Source organism: Pseudochaenichthys georgianus, unplaced genomic scaffold (genome assembly GCF_902827115.2).
Source record: "Pseudochaenichthys georgianus unplaced genomic scaffold, fPseGeo1.2 scaffold_531_arrow_ctg1, whole genome shotgun sequence".
NCBI classification, from domain to species: domain Eukaryota; kingdom Metazoa; phylum Chordata; class Actinopteri; order Perciformes; family Channichthyidae; genus Pseudochaenichthys; species Pseudochaenichthys georgianus.
The window spans coordinates 122,847-146,757 of NW_027263092.1; the positions used below are offsets into that span (position 1 = coordinate 122,847).

The 23,911-nt window shown below is 42.8% G+C and overlaps 1 protein-coding gene and 1 long non-coding RNA gene across 3 annotated transcripts; one reads left to right on the top strand and one right to left on the bottom strand.

The window, feature by feature from the left end:
• Positions 1 to 3,589: 3,589 nt before the first annotated feature.
• LOC117443075 (cell adhesion molecule CEACAM20-like) lies at positions 3,590 to 14,054 on the top strand. The gene is made up of 5 exons (XM_034079011.2): positions 3,590 to 3,628; positions 9,071 to 9,328; positions 11,427 to 11,666; positions 12,638 to 12,759; positions 14,019 to 14,054. Exons 1-4 carry the CDS (start codon positions 3,598 to 3,600, stop codon positions 12,727 to 12,729), a joined length of 621 nt encoding a protein of 206 aa, XP_033934902.1. The 5' UTR covers positions 3,590 to 3,597; the 3' UTR covers positions 12,730 to 12,759; positions 14,019 to 14,054.
• Positions 14,055 to 15,807: 1,753 nt separating this feature from the next.
• LOC139433503 (uncharacterized) lies at positions 15,808 to 23,121 on the bottom strand. 2 transcript variants are annotated; one of them, XR_011642956.1, is made up of 3 exons: positions 22,027 to 23,121; positions 16,393 to 16,649; positions 15,808 to 15,873 (listed from the first exon to the last, which is right to left on the bottom strand). It is a non-coding gene; the product is annotated as an uncharacterized lncRNA (long non-coding RNA). The 2 variants fall into 2 exon arrangements; XR_011642955.1 differs by lacking the exon at positions 22,027 to 23,121 and adding an exon at positions 21,895 to 21,968.
• Between the last annotated feature and the right edge of the window lie 790 nt (positions 23,122 to 23,911).

Below are 23,911 nucleotides of genomic sequence, written 5' to 3' on the forward strand. Positions count from 1 at the left end.
CCTGTGGAGGAGAGACAGAGGGACTATTTAAACTGCAGATATGTTTCTATGGAGGAGACACAGAGGGACTCTTTAAACTGCAGCTATGTTTCTGTGGAGGAGACACAGAGGGACTCTTTAAACTGCAGCTATGTTCCTGTGGAGGAGACACAGAGAGACTCTTTAAACTGGCTGGTTCTCACAACTTTTAGAAGTGAATCATCGAGTTGTCTATTTTTAGCAACTCTGTATTCTAGTTCCCTTTTACAGCTGATAAACAGGTATGTCCTCATTCCTCTTCACTGCTTTCCAACACACACCTTAGCACCAAAGACGATAAAAACTAAGGAGAAAACTGTGTTAAATATGTATTTATATCTCCAGGATATACAATATGTGTCAAGAACAGTTAAAATACAGTACATGTTACAGTAAATAGATGTACGGTCAGCTGCATTTCAAACATTACATTTGTGATGTTTTAAAGTCCCTAAAAAGATACCCCAACACTCTGATTAGGGACTTGGCTTCGGAACTGGAAGGTTACCGGCTCAAGTCCTGGAAAGAGCAAGTGCTACCGAGGTGTCCCTGAGCAAGGCAGCGTTCCTTACCTACACTGCTCCTAACAGTAGGATGGGCAAAATGTAGAACGATTACACCGGTTTCTCTTGTTGTTTTACGTGAACTAATTTGAAATCCACGTGTAGAACAATGACACCTACTGGCCAGTTATTAGTATTACAGTCTCCTAGAATAATACATATAACAAATATTAAAGCAATTCAATGAAATACAACTAAATAAAATAAGCGAAATATAAAAGAAGTACATAAGGTGATATCCTAATAAATATTACCATTTTTTTGTATTAAGTTTTATATTAACATACATCAGAGCACATCAGGGGTATTCCAGTGCGCTCTATTAGTAAACAAAAATAGAATAATTAAACAGTTTCATCATTTAGGATTACTTCTTCCAAGTCATTCAGCCCTAATATGTAAAAAACTGTTGAATTGTGCAGATATGTGCAAATGTTCATAGTAAATAAGTGTATGTGTCAACGGGAGGCGGCAATATTGACAGTGTTTTCTGATCCAAGTCCTGGGGCCTGTACTACGAAGCCGGTTCAACCTAACCTGATATGTTGGAGTTAGCCGGTTGGCCTAATCCAAAACACACGCGCTCTCGCTAAGCGGTCCTACGACGCGGGTTATCAAGTGGATCGCTCAAGCCAGCCGTGTCCTATCTAGTTAGGTGCGCGTTCACATGAAAGGGGTGGTATCTGGAGCATTCGACCAATCACAAACATGGAGAAGCGCACTGACAGCACAGCGTCATACTTCCTGAATGAAAAGTGAACTCTAATATTAGACATATGAAGAAGATAAACTTTAAACATCCATGACTTAAACACTTGATCAGGCTCAAAGCCTCAGAGCTGCACCTGCAAGGTGAATACAGCTGGAACAGAACAAGTGTTTGAATGCGTCCATTAACAGGTTCATGATATCACGGCCCGTCTAACACACCGTCTGACTCTCATTACCTCTGACTCCAGAGTTTCCTCAACTTAACGTGTTGCTAAAATAATACTTCTGCATCCAGTCTGTGACGCTGTGAGTGCTGCACGGCCAGACACGCTCAGTGACTCAGATCAGGAGATATATGATACATTATGAAGTGATATGCCGCGGACTGTACTTAATGTACTCTGATCTGGTTACTTATGTTGTGGCCGATATTTAAGTGCTTTCTTAACGCTAATGTTATAACAGTCAGACTGCTCTGAAGATGGAGGTGATATTCTATTAATGTTCACGTTCACACAGTCGGTGATTTCTGCCGGCCGTCTTTCCTGCAACGGCAGCTTTTCTGTATTTCCTTTCTCCTGTAATATGACTTGATCGCTTTAAACTCCGCACACTGAGCTCTGATTGGTCAGCAGGCGGTGCTTTCACTGAGTTGAGCTCTTAGCCTGCAACCTAACCTGGTTCCGACCAGGTTAGCCGCTAAGCATAAGTTACCATGGAGATCTAGCCTGCTAAAAAGAGAACCAGCTTCGTCGGACCGGAAAGCCGGAGTTTTCCCTGAATTTAGCCGCTAAGCGAACATCCGGCTTCGTAGTATACCCCCCTGGACTGAAGTTTTTCCCTGAGAAGGAATCCTTTTTGTCAGAGACTTGTGCTCTAAAGAGGTTGCAGGCGCCGAAATAAACAAAAAGAAAGCAGAGTCGATACTGTCAGTCCCTGTGCAACGTAGAGGCCAATCCTTCCCAGACTACCTGTGCTTGGGGTCTCTGGTCCCTGCAGACCTCTCGCTGCTGCAAGGAAACAGAAACAACTTAAAAAATATCATTTTAAAATCACAATACTTCAGAATGACACAAGGAGCAGTAACACATGTCTGACACTAGGTGGGGCCAAATATCAACAGTATATTTTCTCTGAACTGAACCAGAAAACACTTTCTGCACTGTGGTCAGTGAACACAGCCGGTGTTATGCAGTTATTGCTCTTAAGTATAAGGTGGGTGTGTAATTTATTTCAGAAACACTTGTTGTTATATTCCATGGAATGCTCTGAACATCCCGATAGCAATGAATATCTGAAGTGCTTTGACAATAAATACATAAAAATATTTCATCTGTTGAAGCCGTGGCGCTGTAAGAAGCACGACCAATCATCTGAGCCGGCTAAAGTAACTGGACGGCCTACCTGCCTGTCAGCCTTCCATCTGGGCACACACTGATCTCGTGCCCTCATTGGTCATGTGCGCGTCCGTGTGTTGGAGGAGGGGCTCTGTGAGGAAGTCTGAAGGAAGGGGCAGATCTTTTCCGGTTGTGTACTTTCAAATTCTAGCGCACTCGAGCTGGTTTCTCCATTCTTACCTACCCCACCTTTAAGTAGGCTACAATGAAAAATCAATACAAATGTATTTATAGACCTATAGAAGTTAAAATGTGCACATTTCAATACAACAAAAAACACGATAAAACATCAAATACAATTCTAACACAAATTCAAATAAAAAAATACAATTAAAAATAACACATTAAAGGTGGGGTAGGTAAGTTTGAGAAACCGGCTCGAGATACACTTGTTGTTATATTCCATGGAATGCTCTCAACATCCCGATAGCAATGAATATCTGAAGTGCTTTGACAAAAAATACATAAAAAAATGTCATCTGTAGAAGCCGTGATACTGTAAAAAGTACAGATGGCCTACCTGCCTGTCAGCCTTCCATCAGGGCACAGACTTATCCCGTGCCCTCATTGGTCACGTGCGCGTTCGTGTGTGTTGGGGGAGGGGCTCTGTGAGGAAGTGGCAGATTTTCTCCGGTTGTGTATTTTCAAATTCTAGCTTCTCAAACTTACCTACCCCACCTTTAATAATCATGAGAAGATATGAATATTACAATAAATACATTGATGTATAATAACAAAGATGCAAATACTGAAACCATATTATCCTTGTGCAAAGATAAAAATATTTTTTACAACACAACTACAGATCAAATGGAGGCTGTGACAGATTTCACACGTATGTGAGGCGAGAGAGAAGCAGGAAGCTGCCGCCTCTCAATCTGTGACTGTATGAGAGTCAGCCAGTCAGCATGCAGCTCACCGCACTGTGCACGGTGCTCGGTGAGTAGACTATATATCATTACAGTAACACTATCTATTCTATTTATTATCAGAGTCAGGAATGGTGCATAATTAAGCGCAGTTAGTAAATGTACTCTCCCATAAAATGATATTCCATAAATCAACAGATATGATCTTTTGCATCAGAGCCTACTGTTCACATGGTTGTGCATCTCAACCTTTGCTTTACTACATCCATCTCCCCAGTGGTTAATGGCATCTCGAGGCATTCTGCGTAGCTGCTGCACCCTCACTTCTCTTGGGATAAATGCAGCATTATCTCATCTTAATATTGCACACACTACAGGTTACTTTTTGCACCAAAGAAAAGAGGCTTTTATCTGACCGTAAGGGGGACAGCAGAGAAGACAACTGTTATTTGCAAGACAAAGACTCATGAACCAATTTCCCTCCACAGCCAGATATTCTTCGTTGTTTGAAGAAGTTTATCTTGTTGTGGTTTCACAGACAGATAGGGGACATGCTCATCATTTCCACTGCTATCTTTGTCACATTTGCATTCGCAGTAAGATATGTACATCGCTTTGGTAGTAGAGAATAACTACGTCACCAAGTGCTCCAGTGCCAGCTGTGTGCGTCACTCTTTAGTGTCCCCTGGTCTCCCGGCTGTGTGCGTCACTCTTTAGTGTCCCCTGGTCTCCCAGCTGTGTGTGTGTCACTCTTTAGTGTCCCCTGGTCTCCCAGCTGTGTGCGTCACTCTTTAGTGTCCCCTGGTCTCCCAGCTTTATGCGTCACTCTTTAGTGTCCCCTGGTATCCCAGCTGTGTGCGTCACTCTTTAGTGTCCCCTGGTCTCCCAGCTGTGTGCGTCACTCTTTAGTGTCCCCTGGTCTCCCAGCTGTGTGCGTCACTCTTTAGTGTCCCCTGGTCTCCCAGCTGTGTGCGTCACTCTTTAGTGTCCCCTGGTCTCCCAGCTGTGTGCGTCACTCTTTAGTGTCCCCTGGTCTCCCAGCTGTGTGCGTCGCTCTTTAGTGTCCCCTGGTCTCCCAGCTGTGTGCGTCACTCTTTAGTGTCCCCTGTTCTCCCAGATGTGTGCTTCACTCTTTAGTGTCCCCTGGTCTCCCAGCTGTGTGCGTCACTCTTTAGTGTCCCCTGGCCCTGGTCTCCCAGCTGTGTGCATCACTCTTTAGTGTCCCCTGGCTCTGGTCTCCCAGCTGTGTGCGTCACTCTTTAGTGTCCCCTGTTCTTCCAGATGTGTGCGTCACTCTTTAGTGTCCCGTGGTCTCCCAGCTGTGTGCGTCGCTCTTTAGTGTCCCCTGGTCTCCCTGCTGTGTACGTCACTCTTTAGTGTCCCCTGGTCTCCCAGCTGTGTGCGTCACTCTTTAGTGTCCCCTGTTCTTCCAGATGTGTGCGTCACTCTTTAGTGTCCCCTGTTCTTCCAGATGTGTGCGTCACTCTTTAGTGTCCCTGGTCTCCCAGCTGTGTGCGTCACTCTTTAGTGTCCCCTGGTCTCCCAGCTGTGTGCTTCACTCTTTAGTGTCCCCTGGTCTCCCAGCTGTGTGCGTCACTCTTTAGTGTCCCCTGGTCTCCCAGATGTGTGCGTCACTCTTTAGTGTCCCCTGTTCTCCCAGATGTGTGCGTCACTCTTTAGTGTCCTCTGGTCTCCCAGCTGTGTGAGTCTCTTTTTAGTGTCCCCTGGTCTCCCAGCTGTGTGCGTCACTCTTTAGTGTCCCCTGGTCTCCCAGCTGTGTACGTCACTCTTTAGTGTCCCCTGGTCTCCCAGCTGTGTGCGTCACTCTTTAGTGTCCCCTGGTCTCCCAGCTGTGTGCGTCGCTCTTTAGTGTCCCCTGGTCTCCCAGCTGTGTACGTCACTCTTTAGTGTCCCCTGGTCTCCCAGCTGTGTGCGTCACTCTTTAGTGTCCCCTGTTCTTCCAGATGTGTGCATCACTCTTTAGTGTCCCCTGTTCTTCCAGATGTGTGCGTCACTCTTTAGTGTCCCCTGGTCTCCCAGCTGTGTGCGTCACTCTTTAGTGTCCCCTGGTCTCCCAGCTGTGTGCTTCACTCTTTAGTGTCCCCTGGTCTCCCAGCTGTGTGCGTCACTCTTTAGTGTCCCCTGTTCTTCCAGATGTGTGCATCACTCTTTAGTGTCCCCTGTTCTTCCAGATGTGTGCGTCACTCTTTAGTGTCCCCTGGTCTCCCAGCTGTGTGCGTCGCTCTTTAGTGTCCCCTGGTCTCCCAGCTGTGTGCGTCACTCTTTAGTGTCCCCTGTTCTCCCAGATGTGTGCGTCACTCTTTAGTGTCCCCTGGTCTCCCAGCTGTGTGCGTCGCTCTTTAGTGTCCCCTGGTCTCCCAGCTGTGTGCGTCGCTCTTTAGTGTCCCCTGGTCTCCCAGCTGTGTGCGTCGCTCTTTAGTGTCCCCTGGTCTCCCAGCTGTGTGCGTCACTCTTTAGTGTCCCCTGGTCTCCCAGCTGTGTGCGTCGCTCTTTAGTGTCCCCTGGTCTCCCAGCTGTGTGCGTCACTCTTTAGTGTCCCCTGGTCTCCCAGCTGTGTGCGTCACTCTTTAGTGTCCCCTGGTCTCACCATGGATGTATAATAAGAACTGGATACAGCGTGGGAGGCGGGCCCTCATTCATTCCTATGAGAGTTGCTCAATGGCGCATGATGACAAAATGGCCCAACTTTTGAGAGAGCGAAACGTCACAGATTACCCAGCATGCTTGAGAAGTACCCGTATGTGCACTCATAGAGCTTGCGCAACGAGAAGGCTCGTTCACATTAAGCACGTCAATTTGCGTACACGTAACAGCACCGCGCGTTCATGACAGCATGGTACTGGATTTATATTAACGAGGCGGCAGTTAGCAGCTAGCGGCTAGCTAGTAAAGTATGCTAAGTTACACATCAATCGTTATGTACTTGTATATTACGCTGACATCAGGATCTAGTGATATCCAAGCAACAGAGCTTCATTCAGCATGATACTTGTGTGGGTTGTACTTGTACATGAAACCACTTGGTAATATATACAAATGTATATGTTGAAGCCTGTTATGATCAATTGTGAGTTAAAACTTTATCTAAAAAGTAAAGCTGATGATGGATTACTGTGGTGGAGTTCAAATAACAATAGCCTATTTATTTTAAAATGTGATGGAGTAAAAGGATAGTAACTGTGATTATTCATGTTAAGTAGCCTACAAGTAACTAAAACAATTGCAATAAGAAGCTACAGGAACGTTAATCTACGTCGGTAATATTAACTTTATTTAATACTTGTACAAGATTTACATCATACAGCCAAATACAGTTTTCTATACAGCGGACTACAACATGGATGTTCAATAAGAACGAGGGACTCATCTGGAGACTCTGCACCGTGCTCTGAAGCTGCTGCTTTGCTTCATGAACGTGGACAACAGAGAAACAGATTCTTCAGGACCAACGTTGGAACTGAAATAAAAAAGGAAAGTGAAACTTATGCTCACAACTTTATTTGATCATTTCAGTAAAAACTAACGTTCATATTTCTCTCTTTGATTATAATACTGATGAACGTTCAAAACAAAGCACTTTGGCAACTTACCACCTACGTTTTAAAATGCTTAATAAGCAGTAGCGTGGCGTGGGAAAAAAATGAGGAGAAGCCAATAATACGTCCTTTCTTTTGGGTCGGGGTGTGGTGGTCAATGCAATAACCAGATGAGTGATTACAGCACCCGGTATCAGATGCAGGACTTACACACGCCTGCTATCTAGCCGAGAGGTCCGCACGCACTCTCCAGCCCAAACTCTAATAAGCATTCATTCACAAACTAAATCAGGAGACCTTTCACGTTTTACATCCGACTCGCTCCTTTGTTCCTCGCTGTACACAGCTCCAGTCTGGGCATCGGCCTGTCATCAGATTGTATTTGTTGTTGCTGCTGTAGCGGAAGTTTAGTACAATTATTTTTGATGAAATACTCCAAATCTCCACCCTCTATAATTGCACTTGCTTCAGCTGCTTGCTACGTTCTAACGGCGGTGAGAGTGGTGCAGTGACGCTATCTATCTTCTATCGATTAGATTTAAGAATCGAAAATTATAAAAGTTCGATAAACGTGCATTTATCGAACAGGTTCGTTTTCCACTGACCTTATTTCGAGCTATTTTCCAAAATCCAGAAATCCCATTGCTTTTTTGTCGAGGGAACCCGAGCGCAGCTTACTTCCGGATTTTAGGACGCGTCACTGCAACACTAAATTGATGCGATTTGATTGGATTGTGAGGCAAGGGAAGCCAGCCGCCTCTGGCTTCCCTTGGCATGGCCCTGACCAATCACAGGTTGGCAGTGGCATCACGTGAGCCTAATCTGATTGGTCAATCTCTCAATTTTTTTTTTCACCAAGGGAAGCCAGATTCGGCTGGCCTCCTCTCGCAACAGGGAGTGCAATCTACTGTTTCACCATAACATGTAGAGGGGCGCTGTTTGTTTGTAAAATACTCAATGAGAATGGGGGAGAGACGGGCCGGCAGCAACACACAGCAAAGGAGAATTATCGAAACAAAACAAAGTGTTTTTATTTATTTATTTAAATTATAACTACAATCCGAAAAAACAGGGGAAGCCAGGCTTCCCTTGGCCTCCGGGAGAAAACGCCACTGTTAATAAGCACCGTGACTTTCATGATATCATTTCTCGGTCATAATCGTTTGTTTCCGTGAACGGCCGACTGTTGAGTGACAGTAAATGCTGCGGCTGCAATGCATTGTGGGGCAGCATTTTCTCCTCTCCTTTTGGTGAGGGAGGTCCAGTGGTTCCTAAGCTAAAGGAGGTTATAAAGGAAGTTTGAAACCGCCTTTCCTTTCATCTAGAGAATTCGAACGGCACTTATCATGGCTGCCACTGAGGGACTTCCGGGTCATTTCACTCCGTGAGGAAGGTTCCTAAGCTAAATGGACTATTGGAACGCAACCCTGGTCTCCCAGCTGTGTGCGTCACTCTGTAGTGTCCCCTGGTCTCCAAACTGTGTGCGTCACTCCGTAGTGTCCCCTGGTCTCCAAACTGTGTGCGTCACTCTTTAATGTCCCCTGGTCTCCAAACTGTGTCCTCTTTAGTGTCCCCTGGTCTCCCAGCTGTGTGCGTCACTCTTTAGTGTCCCCTGGTCTCCGTTGTGTTTGAGCTTCCTCAGCGTTTGGTTTCTGCAGCTTTTAGTAGACGCTGCGCATGTCTCCTCAAGTTGCTGAATGTTCTCTAAATGCTGCACGTGTTGTCAAGTTGCTGGAGACGTTTCTTCATGTGGAACCTTTGTGTTTCTATATCTGCATCCTTTCTGAAGCTGCAGGGAGTTTCTCCTGGGGGAGGAGCTTTGGGCCGTTGTAGCACGCGTGCACCCGTCAGCCTTCGTACTTATTGTATAAAGCCCGTAGTGAAATAGAGAAGGAAGAACATTTTCTGGTGAGGTGCAATTACAATTTTAAAACAATTTTTTTCTTTCCTTGCAGCCACTCTGAGAGTCCTGCCCAACAGGTCCCAGTTCTTTCAGTACGAGTCTGTCTCTTTTCGCTGTGAGGGAAACTCTTCTGAGTGGAAAGTGAAGAGGAACACATCCAGAGACACAAATGAAGAGTGTTTGAATGACTCAGACAGACAAAATCTCTACCACTGTGTTATTGGGGACCTTTACAGCTTTGACTCTGGGGTGTACTGGTGTGAGTCTGAGGCAGGAAGGTGCAGCAACAGCGTCAGCATCACTGTGTCCGGTGGGTTTCAACAACAACAGTTTGAACATGCTAATTCAACAGCATTGGTGGAACGTTCAGGTGCTGCTAACAACCTGTTTCTGTGCTTTTCTGACATGCCACTTCTTGTTACAGCAGGGTTTGCTTTAAGGTGGTGGACAAGCTGCTTACACAGTGTTGAACATGTTTTCGTCTTAAAACTTTAACATTTTCAATTCAGAAAAGTAGGATTTTGGTTGCTTCAACGTTCAAGTGTCAACTGTGGTTTAAAAAAACAAACAGGGAGGGGACGTCAAAAAGCCATGATGGCAACAGCCAAAAAGTAATTCATAAAAGTTGGTTGTTACACTTTGGACGTTGGGTGGTACTTATCTTTGGCCTCTCATATCACTTCTGGTTCTGTGATGGCCAAAAAACACAAAAAAAACGGTTGGTGATAGTAAAAAATATAGATAGCGTTAACATTGAAATAGCAATTGAAAAAAAGTAGGGCTGTCAAATGATTACAATTTTTAATCAGATTAATCACAGCTTAAAAATTTATTAATCAGATTAATCACCATTCGAACTATGTCCAAAATATGCCATTTATTTATGTATATTGTTGGGAATGGAAAGATAAATGAAAGCAGGCGGATATATCCATTTAACATACAGTATCTATGTTTATTATAACATTGTTCTGCGTGTCAAAATGAAAGACAGCCCACACACCTATCAATCATCAAACCGTGGGGTCTTAATTCATTGCGTGTTGATTTCTATCAACGGGGGAGTACTTCAGGAAAGTCGACAGAGGGGGGGGGGGCTAGTGGAGTACTTCAGGAAAGTCGACGGGGGGGGGGCGGGGGGCTAGTGGAGTACTTCAGGAAAGTCGACGGGGGGGGGCGGGGGGCTAGTGGAGTACTTCAGGAAAGTCGACGGGGGGGGGGGGCGGGGGGCTAGTGGAGTACTTCAGGAAAGTCGACAGAGGGGGGGCTAGGGAGTACTTCAGGAAAGTCCGACAGAGGGGGGCTAGTGGAGTACTTCAGGAAAGTCGACAGAGGGGGGGGGGGGGGGGCTAGTGGGAGTACTTCAGGAAAGTCGACAGAGGGGGGGCTAGTGGAGTACTTCAGGAAAGTCGACAGAGGGGGGGGGGGGGGGGGGGCTAGGGAGTACTTCAGGAAAGTCGACAGGGGGGGGGGGGGGGGGGGGGGGGCTAGTGGAGTACTTCGTGACCACAGAGTGTGAACGTTGTGATCAGCTGTTTCAGCGCAGTTCTCCAGTGATGGGAGGAGTCTCCCTCCGCAGCCGGTCGGCGTAGTTTTGGCACAGTTCCGTTGTACAGACCGACGTTAACAGCAGCCCTGTCTGTGCACACGGAGACCGGCTCTGTCGTCCGGTGATCTAACCGCCTTCTGGAAAAGCTTCACAAGTGACGGTACGCATTTCAGATTAAGCACATAACCTGCGTACCAGTTATGTGCACCAGCTGTACCAGAGCCATATTATTACTATTATATGGCTCTGCCCTGAACTACAGCAAGAGTAGTCTCCGTCGGGACTTCCTGCAACAACACCACGCCGTTATCAAAGATGTTCTATTGAGAAGACGATCACTACGTGACAAAAGTTTTCAAAACCGTGGCTACCGAAATCAATCTTACTAACTGCTGTCTGTGCAATTTACTCCGCGAGTTGGCAGACTTTATTTTGCTTACTTTAACATCGTGTCTCATGGTGGGGCTAAGCCATTTCTTGGTATGGGTGCAGCCTACCCCAGCCATACCCTGGCGCTGCCACTGGTGGCACGTATGGGGCGGGCCATTCTGCACATGCATTAAATGCGTTAAATATTTTAACGCAATTAATTCAACAAATTAATTACCGCCGTTAACGCGATAATTTTGACAGCACTAAAAAAAAGAAAAACATGGAGTCAACCGGAAACCCAGATATGAACAAATGGTCAATCTTGAAGCTTTGAAATAGTCCACAAATCAGCAGGTGAGGCACCACTTCAAATTATACATTTAAATGGAACAAATGTCTACAAGCAGAGTTTGCGCAACCTCAAGATGCACAGAGAAGGAAAAAGATAAAGCAGTTGTTTGGTTACTTCACATGTTTCTGTCTTCAGCTGGCTCTGTGATCCTGGAGAGCCCTCTCCTCCCTGTGATGGAGGGAGAACCTGTGACCCTGATCTGCAGAAACCAGACCTCAACCCTGTCAGCTGACTTCTATAAAGATGGCCGCCTCACCAGGAGCAGCTCTTCAGGAAACATCACCATCCGCAGGGTTTCTAAATCTGATGAAGGACTCTACAAGTGTATCATCTCTGACGGTGGAGAATCACCAGACAGCTGGCTGGCGGTCAGAGGTGAGATCGGCCTCAAAGGGCCAGAACACATCTTCTCCTATCTCTGACAGCACTGACAGAGTTGGAATGGAGGAGCGAAATGAATTGCATTTGAAAGGCCTTATCGATAGGCAAACCTATACTTCTTTTTAGCAAACTATTGCATTTTGAGAGTTATGTTCTCAGGACATTTGCTAAAATGCATCCCTTGCTCAAATTAGAAATGTGCTGTGTGTATGTAGTATTGAGAGATGCACACACAACCCTCTCGGGGGAATATCGTAAACCCAACAGGAAGTCGGCAATTATGGATTTGACATCTCATGATGGATCAGAGACCAAGCCTGACCAAACATCTGCAGGAACACTGCACACAGTGCCCTCTGCTGGGAACAGGAAGCAACATGTTTTGAACTCAAAGTCCCCCTCCCCCCAGATGATTCCGAACTCTCTCTGACATGTGGTCGGATAAGCCTTAAGAGGTGGGGGAAGCTCCACGGTGAAAGTTGTGTGTCTGGGTTGAACTTGGCTGTGGCGGTGCGGCGAAGGCACATTTCGATCCTTTGCCATGACCAAACAAATGTTGTATATCGCCTTTAACATGGTTACAACTTTTCAAAACTTCACTCGTTCCTAAATCAATAGGAATTCGGCCATTTTAAATGTAGTGTGATTTTGGCCATTTGTACACGTGAGAAAGAGCAACATACTGTTGGTTAAGGGCGTTCTCCACCCACCTTGTGGACACCAAAGGTAGTGGAAGATAGTTATTTATTTTACTTAAGCACTTTAAGAAAGAGGACAAAGGTACAACTATTGACTTCTTTTCCACATTCACAAAAAAATAGGGCGCTCTTTAAAGGAATATTCCAACATCATGAGAGATCTTGTTAAAATGCTGATAGCGTTCGTGTGTTTAGATTTATCGTGGGTGTATTTAAACACACAGTGTATTATTTCTGCATGAGGCCAACCTGTGGTGTTTCTGTTAGCAGCAGAGCGTCAGGAGTCGCCTGCCCCCCCCCCCCCCCTGTTCTGGTTGTACTTCCTGTGTGTGGCGTGTGCCTCGCGCTGGGCTCTCTGATGCTGCTCGGCCTCTGGAGGAACCGCAAAGGTCGGAAAACAACATGTTGCTTTCTGCTCCGTGGCTACCTAGTGTGCTGCAGGGAAACATAAATACGTCTTAACTCTGCAAACAATTACTAAGTTACACTCACATTATAATGCATTATAACTGTGCATTAAATAATAAGATTCTAAACTATGAGATTCATAAAACACCTACGATTGTTACAACAAAAATTACTTTTAAGTCATAATAAAAGGCTTTAAAATGTATCATGACTATTGTTTTAAGCATTCTTAATATTAATGAGTGCTATCCGAAGATTATACGGCATTATAATTATAGTTATGATGCATTACAGATATGGGCATCATTGATATTGTTAATATTTTTCCATGAATGACGAGTGACGGAAGTTAAAGTCGATTGGAGTCTAACCTTAACACTAATTCATAACAGAAATTAGGATATTTTACAATTGTAAATATAGATATAAACAGGATCATAGGTATTTTACTTTTAACTTCACTATATCTAGTTTACATTTTAGTTGATTAGATATCAAGATTGTTAGACACAAAAGGTTAACAGAAAGTTTAAAGTTTAAGCTTCTCAAATGTGATAAATGTGCTCCTTTTTCTTTAAATAATAATAATGATTTATTTTTTAACTTAAGTATCATTCTCAATGAGAGATTTTTACCTGGAACAGAGTATTTTTAGAGTTTAGTTTGAGTACTATTACTGAAGAAAAAGGATCTAAATACTTCCTACACTATTGCCATCAGTATGTCATGTTTTGAAACTCCTCTCTATGTTTTTGTTGTGTGTCTCTTTAAGAGGAAGCCACGCCCCCCTCATAGTTTCCTTCGCTCCTATTGGTCTAGACTAGATATCTCATCGGACGCCAACATTTCCCCTGTATCAGAAACTCAATAAACTACAATGCGTCTACCCAGTTTACTTTCATATTGATTTGAAGTGAAGACACAAGCAGATAGATATAGGGAAACAAAGCAATACTTATATTTAAACCAAATATGTGTGTAATGAGTACTTTTATATGTACTTTTAGTATTTTAAGTACATTTTTTCTGATTCAATATTATTACTTAATACCATTCTCACACAGGAAATATTAATCTGTAATAGATTTCTTTTTCCAGTGTAGTATTTGACTTTTACACAATTTCTCGTCTGAAGTGAAGTAATCTTTCAAATGTTTGTCAACTTCATTAACATATATAATATATATATATATATATATATATATATGTAATAATATTTGTTTTGCTTCTCCCTCCCCAGATGCTGACGCTGCATCGACCTATTCTACTGTTCTGTACTCTGTGAAATGGGAAACTACAGGCTAGTAGCTTGGAAGCTTTTTATAATTGTGATGTACCTGCTACTCCAGCCTAATATATTTAAGATGTATATTAAGTGCTTCTACAATTTGGGTTGCACAGTTTTGACATAAAGGGACGAATAAAAGACGCACACAGATTCAATAACCAGGTTTGTTATCCTTTCAAATTAACCGATGATACAATCAATTAGTCAATGGATGCATAAATGTTCGAACATTATGAATAAATAAATAGCCGATCAGAAATAACCTCGTTTTTATAATCAGGAAAAAGTGATACACAGAAAAGTGAACGGCAAAATGCACAAACATCTGAACACTATCAGGAAAACTGAGATCTCAAGACACCGTTTGTAATGATCTGTGTGTCATGTGTTTTTAAAGCTGAAGCGTTCCTCACTGCAGCCACACGAGGACGATAACAGTCGTATCTGCTACAGTTCTCTATCAGATAGACGGTTCGGCCACAGGAGGCCGACACGGAAACGCAGAAAACGATAACGAAACGGGTCCCAAGGTAGACCTGCAAACGGCTCTGTGTTTACGCCTATACACGATCATGTCCTGATAACGATGACGCCATAGCCCCGCCTCTCCTGCTCAGAGATCAGCTGCTGGGCTGTCCAGAAGAGGGGGAGGGAAAAGAGAGGCTCCGTTTTTTTTAATATTATTATATAGAGTCGTTATTCATTTGTTTTAAAAGCTCAATAAATAACAAAGAAGCACTTTTCTAATTTTGTCCGGAAGATTTAAACTTTAACGGACATGTTGACCGGCGGAAAAAAATCAAACTGAAACTCTGCCGCACGGCCCCCTCGTCCCTTGGAAGAGGCGGAGAGGGTGGGTGTTTTTCATCTGCTGGGGCAAACGCTCGCCTCGGGGAGGGAGGAAAAAGAGCCAGAGCGTCCACGGCGGAGAATAAACAGAAGGGCAACCATGGCAACCACAGGAAGTCTTCTTCACTGCTTTTGTGCAGGACTACAGCGCCACTTACAGGCCTGGCATATGTACTACAGCGTCTCCAGCACTTTCGAGCAGTCTCGTGTGAACGGAACCGTTTCTGGTTGCCTGTTGCGTGTGGACGGAATACCTTTTTGATAACGATTGTGGCCCGTTATCGTCCTCGTGTGGCAAGGGCTTTAGAAAAAAACCCAGATTAATAATATAACCCCATGGTGACATCTGCTGGGCAGTTATTGGTATTACATGTATTACCCAAATAATAATAATAATATATAGATTTACATCTGTAAAAATGCTATTACAATATCATTTATTTCATTATACTTATCAAGTGATGATATTATCTGAATTGTATTACATTTTTGAACAATTCAGAGCAGATTTGATTAAAATGTTTGTTGCTGCAAGGATTATTATAAAAGCATGGAGTTTGTAGCGGTGAAGATAAATCATATCAATTAAAAAAATACACTTTAAATATAAAAACCTTCTTTTTTCTTCTTCTTCTTCTCTTCGTTCTTTCTTTTCTTCTTCTTCTTTCTTCTTCTTCTTCTTCTTCTTCTTCTTCTTCTTTTCGCTCTCTTTTAAGCCATATAGCTCGAGCTGCAGGTAAAACCAGACGAAAGAATAGGTTGAAATGAATAATCCGCCATTATTAACTCATTTTATTATATATTTTCCGAGTTGTTTCTTACCTCTTGCCCACCTTTGGTAGATGTAAATACACACTATGAATATTATGGTGAAGGTATGGAATATCAGGACTGGAGCACAGCAGCCTGGACAGAGACATGAGAGGAGGAGGAGGCGTACAGACAACTCCAGGCTGATCTGTGAGGGAGAACATTATTATTAAAATTCAAACATTTGCGTCTGCTGGCGAAGCAGATTTCCACTTTCCTGATGTTTAGAATACTCTTATCGTCTATTTTCAGTCTAAATTGGACCATAATTCACAGAATGAGCCTCATACTGTTTCAAGATTACTTTAAAGTAGAGATCGACACTTTAAACTGACGTATTAAATCAAGTGAGAAGTCGGGTCATTTCTCATAGACTTCTATACAATGTGACTCTTCCCTGCCCCCTTCTGGATATAAGAGAGAGTGCTTAAGGTTTAAGGCACACAATGGCTTTGAACGTCTTTTAACATTACAATTACAGATCTGCAGGCTATACACCACTACAATAATTTTCTCATAGACTTCTATAGAATCCATTTTTCTTTTTGCCCCCTGCTGGATTTTAGAGAGAATGCAGCTTCGAGCCACTTCTTACATTGGCTTTGTTCGATTTCTACCTGTAAAATCAACCAATTCGCACACGTTTCGAGAGAAAATGCGTCATCACCTGTCACTGCGAGCCAGCTCTGCTGGGATTTTGCTTTCTTGGGATGTTCACACCCGTAGAAACCTTCATCGGATTTGGACACTGCTTGAAAGATCAGCTTCCCTGCAGAATGGTCGCCGAAAACACGTTGTCTTTGGAGAACCCCGCCGAGAAATTTGATGTGGGTTTAACGCCTTTTTCCTTGTAGATACAACGAAGCGCCACTTCATCCCCCGCCGTCACAGGAAGCGTCGGAATCTCCAAGATCACACCGACAGCTGGAATATAACACATCTCCATGCTTTGTATTCAGCATTGAAAAATAAATTACATGAACTCAAGTACTATGAAGAATTTTCATTTCCTGCCTATTGAAAAAGTACAGTTTGTTTCTGAATTGTAGTTCGATTCGTTTTTTACTCCGTTAAAAATGATTTTAGAGCTTTATTAATACTTATTTGAACATTTTGCATCAAACTATATGTGATAAACTTTAACATAATGCATGTCCAAAGAATAAACCATGCGAGTAACTGTTTGAGGAACAGAAAGGTACAATTATTGAATATAATACAATTCAAAAATCTGAATTTCAACAATATGCATGCAACAATATTAACAATTTAATAATGTCAGATATATAAAATAAATAATATATCATATATGGACACCATATATTAGTACTTTTGTTATGTACTTTTTTAAATGTTGGACAATATGCAGAAACATCTAGAGAAAATACTGTGGAAGCAATGAACCCTGGGTTGTTTTTTAAAGAAATTAAGTGGTTTTCAACATTAAAATGAGCTACTTATTTAACTGTTAAATAATATTAAAATGCAACAAACCACAAATATCCAGGTGAGAAGTGCGTTCATTTTCTCATTGACTTCTACACAATCTGACTTCTTTTAGTGACATTAGTGTTGTGATATTTAAAAATGAACTTGGTTTCTTTGCATTATTCAATTTCTGCAAAAACCTTGTCTTGTAATGTGGTACTTTTTAAAGGAGACATGTCATGCTTTTCCGGTTATCACCCGTCCCCTTGTTGTTATGAAGGTTGTTCTGCATGTAAACGGTCTGCAGAGTCAAAACCCTCAAAGTACACCCTGTAGCGAGTACAACTCTAACACAGAAAATACCTCCCTAAAACGCCTCGTTGGAGATTCCCCCCAGTGCAGGCAGCTCTGATGATCTCTCCTCCCTGGCTGCAGGCTGATAACAGACAGTTGGGATCGCGGCAAAATTCTCTTTGCAGACCCATTCTCACAGCGTTCATCAACCTTTTTCTTACTCAATATCAAGCCACACTTTTTTACTTCTACTTCTACTTTTTTACTTTTACTTCGGCTGTGACTTTGTGGGTGCTCAGGGTGAGTTTGGCTGTGTTTCGCTGTCGCTAAACAAGGAAACAACACCTCCACGGAGCTTAGCGCGATTCACAACGTCCCGACCAATCAGAGCACACTGTGCTCACAGTGAGGGGGGGGGGAGGAGCTACTGGAGCTACAACGAGCCGTTAAAGGCAGAGAGTGAAATTCAGTGAATACACGTAGTTTACAGAGACGCTGTTTGAGAAACCAATGTGAGTTTGGAACATTGCACAATATAAATCTATTCTAGTCGACTCAACGATGGAATTATGATCAGTGGAAATGGCCACGACATGTCTCCTTTAAATGAATTGGTACCTTTACTTAAAGGTCTCCTATTATGCAAAATGCACTTTTCGATGTCTTTTCCACATAAATGTGTGTCCCCGGGGTGTCAGGAGACTCAGAAAATAAAACCCTCTCATTTTTAAAAAAATTTTTTAAGCTTTAGACCCAGAATCAGCGTTTCTCTAACAGGGCTGAAATAGAGGGATATGAGGGATGTCTAAATGCATGATCAGTTTGGTATTTTGAGCAAAACACTTCATAGACATATTTTTTTTATATAATAATTTGTATATATCTGAGACCCATAATATATGCCTAAAAATAACATGATAGGAGACCTTTAAGTGAAGGACCTGAATACTTCCTCTGGCTGTTTAATAGAGTGGTGCAGGGATGACGTATTTACCCGGGAGTGGGTTCCCTCCACAAAAAAGGGATTTCTAGGATTTTTGGAATATTGTAAAAAAAAGGTCTGTGGAAAACGAAGCTGTTAGATACAGTAAATACACGTTTTGTTCAGCTGGATAATCTCCACGTCTGCCCTACTTTTATCATTTTCGAATCATAAAGCTAATCGCCAGAAGCAAAATGCTAACGTTATGCTATAAAGGAACTACAGCGAGTCCAGCAGCACGACTTCAACGTCACGCCAACTTAAGATCCATATTCAAACATACAGATTCTAAATGGTTCGAGTTGAAGCGTTTGTTTGAACACTTTGTAGGAGGCAGGGACTTGCTTTCAAGCGGAACAGGGCAAACAAACTTAGAGGAGTGTTCACGTGTTCGCCGTAACGACGTACAACGGCCTCCATGACTTCTGTACTCCTATTCAGCCACTTGGTAACAACCATCGTTTTTCAGACACGTCAACTCTTCAGAAATCACCAGTGGGGTCGCTGCTGATGGATTTAATGTCGTAGAACAAAAACGTGATCCGGAAAAATTATGTATTGAAGTCAATGGAGAGAGAAAACGTATCTTTCGATCCCGTTTGAATTGTGCCACGAATTACGCATGATGTTTGACAATCTTAAAAAATAATTTCCATGTAAAAAAAGTCACAGTTTTTGTAAAACTGTTGAAATATAAGACTATGAAAAATACGCAACTAGAAAGACTACAAATCCCAGAGTCGCGTAAGTCATGTCATAACTCATGTATTGCTCGTCTCGTTCTTTCGCTTCCCGTCTGATGAAAGGAACAGGAGTGGCTGGATCAAGTTAGCTACCTAGCTAGTAGCAAGCACGCTAGTTAGCATTACAGCCTTAGCCTTTGTCATTTTTATTAGCCTTAAAGAGCCTGTGACACCATCCCAACAACTGTTGTGCAATGAAATATTGGGCTACTAGTAATCTCGAACCGTCAGTTTAAAAAAGAAAAAGCGATACCGTTCGTTAAATATCAATAATTTCGAACATCGCGGGGAAATTCCTTCACTCATTTTGAAGTTTTGGGGGAAGCCGGAAGTGACGTCAATGCGGGAACGCTTCGAGAGCCAAACACGGACAAAGTGTGTTGTCATGCGTAGAAATGGTGAATTACTGAGTTTAGGCACGTTAATAACGTTTTAATGAAGTTGACTACAGTATATTCATATTTGTCAGTGCTTTCATGTCAATTCGGCGACATAAACATAAATGATCGTGGTGAAGATGATGATTACATTAGGATTAAAAATCGGGAGTGAGAGCTGCTGAATTTCCTCCCGTCGGATGTGATATAAAAACAAATCGATTATTTTTGTGGTTGTAAACTCAAGTGGATGAAACTACATTTATTAGTGCTTTCATGTCAATTCGGCGAACATATGATACATTAAATGATGAGTGAGGATGATGATTAAAAATCGTTTGTTTGAGCCGGTCTGCATTTACTGATGAGAAAACAAACCGGTGCTTTTTGTAGTTGTAGTACTGTACACCAACATGGATTAAACGTGTGTTTATTTACCACAATGTTGGGGAAATTAATGGATAAAATGCACGGATTATTATTATTATTCCCACTCCGATCGGGACACTAGGTCCACCGTTTCCCCGCAGCGAGGCTCCCCCCGTTGACAGTTTACGTGGGCTGGGTGCAGTGGCGGACTGGCCATCGGGACGAATCCCGATGGGCCGGTACCGAAGTGGGCCGGTCGGATAAGTAACTAGCACATCCCCCATAGGCGGCGCGTGAGGCTCAGGTAAAAGATAAAGGAAATACAGTTTAAACTGCCGTATGCAGAGAAGACGCCGACGTGTCGCACTTATCATTCATATTACATCATCAATCAGATCATCGATCATATAATATCATAATATATCATATATTTCCTTATCTGAGTCAGCTTCTCCAGCCTCATCTGGCCGTGCAACACTCACAGTGTCACAGACTGGATGCAGAAGTATTATTTAACACATTATGTTGACGAAACACTCGAGACAAATGTAATTAAAGTCAGATCCACTCGTGTCTTAGACGTGAACGCGCTCTCAGCTGGAGAGAGAAACCCTGGCTTGATTTACCGAGTTGATAACCAGCGTCGTAGGACCGCTTAGCGAGATCTCGTTTGTTAGTTTGTTGTTGTTAGTTTGTTTGTTACTCAAACATATCCAGGGTCTGTTGAACTGGCTTCGTAGTACAGGGCACAGGTGGCTAGCAGCGCTAATGTCAAAGACACAGACATTATACATTATATTTGTATTTTACATCCCCCGCCCCGCTCCCCCCGTTGACAGCTTGCTAGCGGTACCGAAGTGGGCCGGTCGAGAGTCCCGGGATGATTTGTAGTCCCATTCCACCACTGGCTACATGACCGTATGATCGCCCATATTGACGCACCTCATTCCTAAACTTCTAACAGATACAACATAAACCGATCCTTCAGCCTCATGAGCTCTCAGACACGTTCAACATTAACCTGTCATCGCTGTCTGAGCTTGCTGCTGTGTGCGCCGTCGTGCGTTTACATCTGACTGTATATATATAAAGGTTTCATGCAGATGCTGGGATCCTGGACGGTGCAGCTGGAGCGCTGTGCCCGCAATGACGTCACGCATCATTTGGCGGGACTTGAAGAATCCGCGAGAAGATCCAGAAATTGTCAACATTGAAGGATTAATGGTTATCAAAGTACAAATATCCAAAATCAGTTCAGTAACGGTTTTCAAGGGGACAATATGTACTAAAGTTGATGGGTTTGGATGATGGGGAAACCGTGTCACAGGCTCTTTAACATGAAGTAACATTAAGTAACCCAACATGTTAAACAGTAAGAGTAGTAGTCATATTTCGTGAACCCTTTGAAGAGTACTGTCACCGGTGTGATCATTCTATAATACACCATTTAAGCCTGGGGGAGAAATGCTAACGCTAACGCCACATTAGCATCGCGATCTTTTCTACTTCACGCGATCCGCACAAATGGTTGACATTAAACATTAAAAAGACCAGGCAGTTCAGAGAGAATCAAAGGAAGGCAGGCAGGCGGCTTTGCATGACATTCTTCTGGACGTGTTTCCTTGTGGTGATAGTGAGGGTCGATCCCTTGTTTAGCAAGACAGTAGTGACGGCCATCTTGGGGACGTCTGTGTAGTTCTGCGAGACCAGAGATGTAGGTCTTTGAGCGTTTCACACAAAAAAATGTGTTACTTCACAGTTTTACGACACTCTTTTTTGACTGGCAACATTTTCTTTTAAAATTGACAAAATCATATGTGTAATTCGTGGCACAATTCAAACGGGATCGAAAGATAATCTTTTCTCTCCATTGACTTCAATACATATTTTTTCCGAAATAAGGTCCCATGGAGGTCCACCGGACGGGGAGGGACTTCGCCACTCTATTGCATAAATGTACGTTTTTTTGGTATTACTATTCACTGAGATGTTGACGGAGTTGCTGCAGCTGCCCTCCGGAGACTCGCACCAGTACACCCCAGCGTCCGTGGGGCGGCCTCGATCAGGCACGAGGATTTACTCGGTTCGCCCCAGCCATGCGTGCAAACCTCAGAAATCTTCCGGGAAGTGTTTCTCTTGACGCTCCAGCCGGTGGAGTTTGCTTCGCACTTCAGATTGATGGATTCATACTGAAAGAACTGGGATCGGTCGGGCGTGACGACCAGCGTCGCAGCTGTGGAGGTCAGAGAGATTAGCAAAAACATCCATGAGAAATGCTGTGGAAATGATGTTAGTGTCTTCAATGGTAGAAAGAACCCTGGATTGGCTTTTTTTAAGTAATCAAGTGTGATGTTTTTAGCTTTAATTGCTGCCAGCGTTTCATTTAGGCGTCTTCCTATGAGTTTAACTTGGATGGACGTTGCCCTTATTGTCAATTTCACTTTTAATTGGACCATAGTTTACAAAATCAACATCATCCTGTAATGTAAAAGACTTAAAACTAGGGTTTGAGACCAAAACCTCATCAGGAAAACCTTTACTGATGTAATAAACTAAGTGGTGGAAGGCTAATTTTCTCATAGACTTCTATACAATGTGACTTTTCTTTGCCCCCTGCTGGACACTAGAGAGACAGCAGATTTAGGACCCTTTTGCAATAGCTTTGAAAGTCTTTTATCTGTAAAATAGACCACAGATTTCACAGTGAGAAGTAAGGTAATCTTCTTATAGACTTCCATACAACCTGCCTTCTCTTTCCCACCTGTTGGATACTCGAGAGAAAACAGGTTTAAGGAGCTATTGCATTGAATTTGTTAGTTTGTTAACTGTACAATTAAAATTAAAAAACATGAACCACTAATATCCAGGTCAGAAGTCAGGTCCTATTTTCATAGACTTCTATACAATCTGACTTCTTCTTGCAATATTGTGCTTTTTCAAAACGAACATAAAAGTAGTTTCTTTGATGTGTTCGGGATCTGAAACGTCTCCTTTTTCTCCAAAGACCTTCTCTAAAGGACACGATTTAAATCTTTGGAAGGCATGTTGTCAGAAGTTCAGAGAATACAACCTAAATGTGTATTTTACCCAAAAACATACATATAAAATGTGAAACCAGAGAAAATGTACAGTTGTGTTTTATTTTGCGTATCTCAAGAGCTGTGTTTTATATGGAGGCAATGCTGTCGTTAAATTACATTTTATTTCAGTATTAATACTTTTAGTGCATTGAGAAGTGTTTCTTCCTGGTATTACTCTCAACATCTACTGATGCACCTTGTTGTTTTATTTCTAATTTTGAGATTGAAGTCACAGTATTAACAAATTGAGATGACGTTTTTTAGAGTGGAAATGATGACAATAAATCAAAAGTGTTAGATATTAAAGATTCTATAATGTGTTTTATTTGCTGTATGCCTGGCTCTAAAACTCTATTTACAAAGCAGGGTTTTAAAGAGAGTAAAACCCAGACTTTTTACCAAAATTCACAAAAATGAGAAACCAGGAAGCGCACTTCGACAAACCATGAATTTCTCTCGGTTACCTTTCCATATTTAGATGTAGGAGAAGTTAGAAGAGGAGAAGTCAATGAAGTTTGGTTGGCACATGAGCCTGTTACATACACACTATATAAATTATAGTTATAAAATATAAACGTACTTACAGAGCATTAGGCAGGTGAGGAGACTTCCATCTCAGTAATGTCGTCTCTCTTCTTCTATCGAGTTTGACGCGGTCGGACCACATCCTGGTCAAACACAGGAAACATTGACAGTTAACGCTGAACGTACCAAGCTCTACTTCTCTGTCGTCCGGTGATCTAACCGCCTTCTGGAAAAGCTTCACAAGTACGGTACGCATTTCAGATTAGCACATAACCTGCGTACCAGTTATGTGCACCCCTGTACCAGAGCCATATTATTACTATTATATGGCTCTGCCCTGTACTACAGCAAGAGTATTCTCCGTCGGGACTTCCTGCAACAACACCAC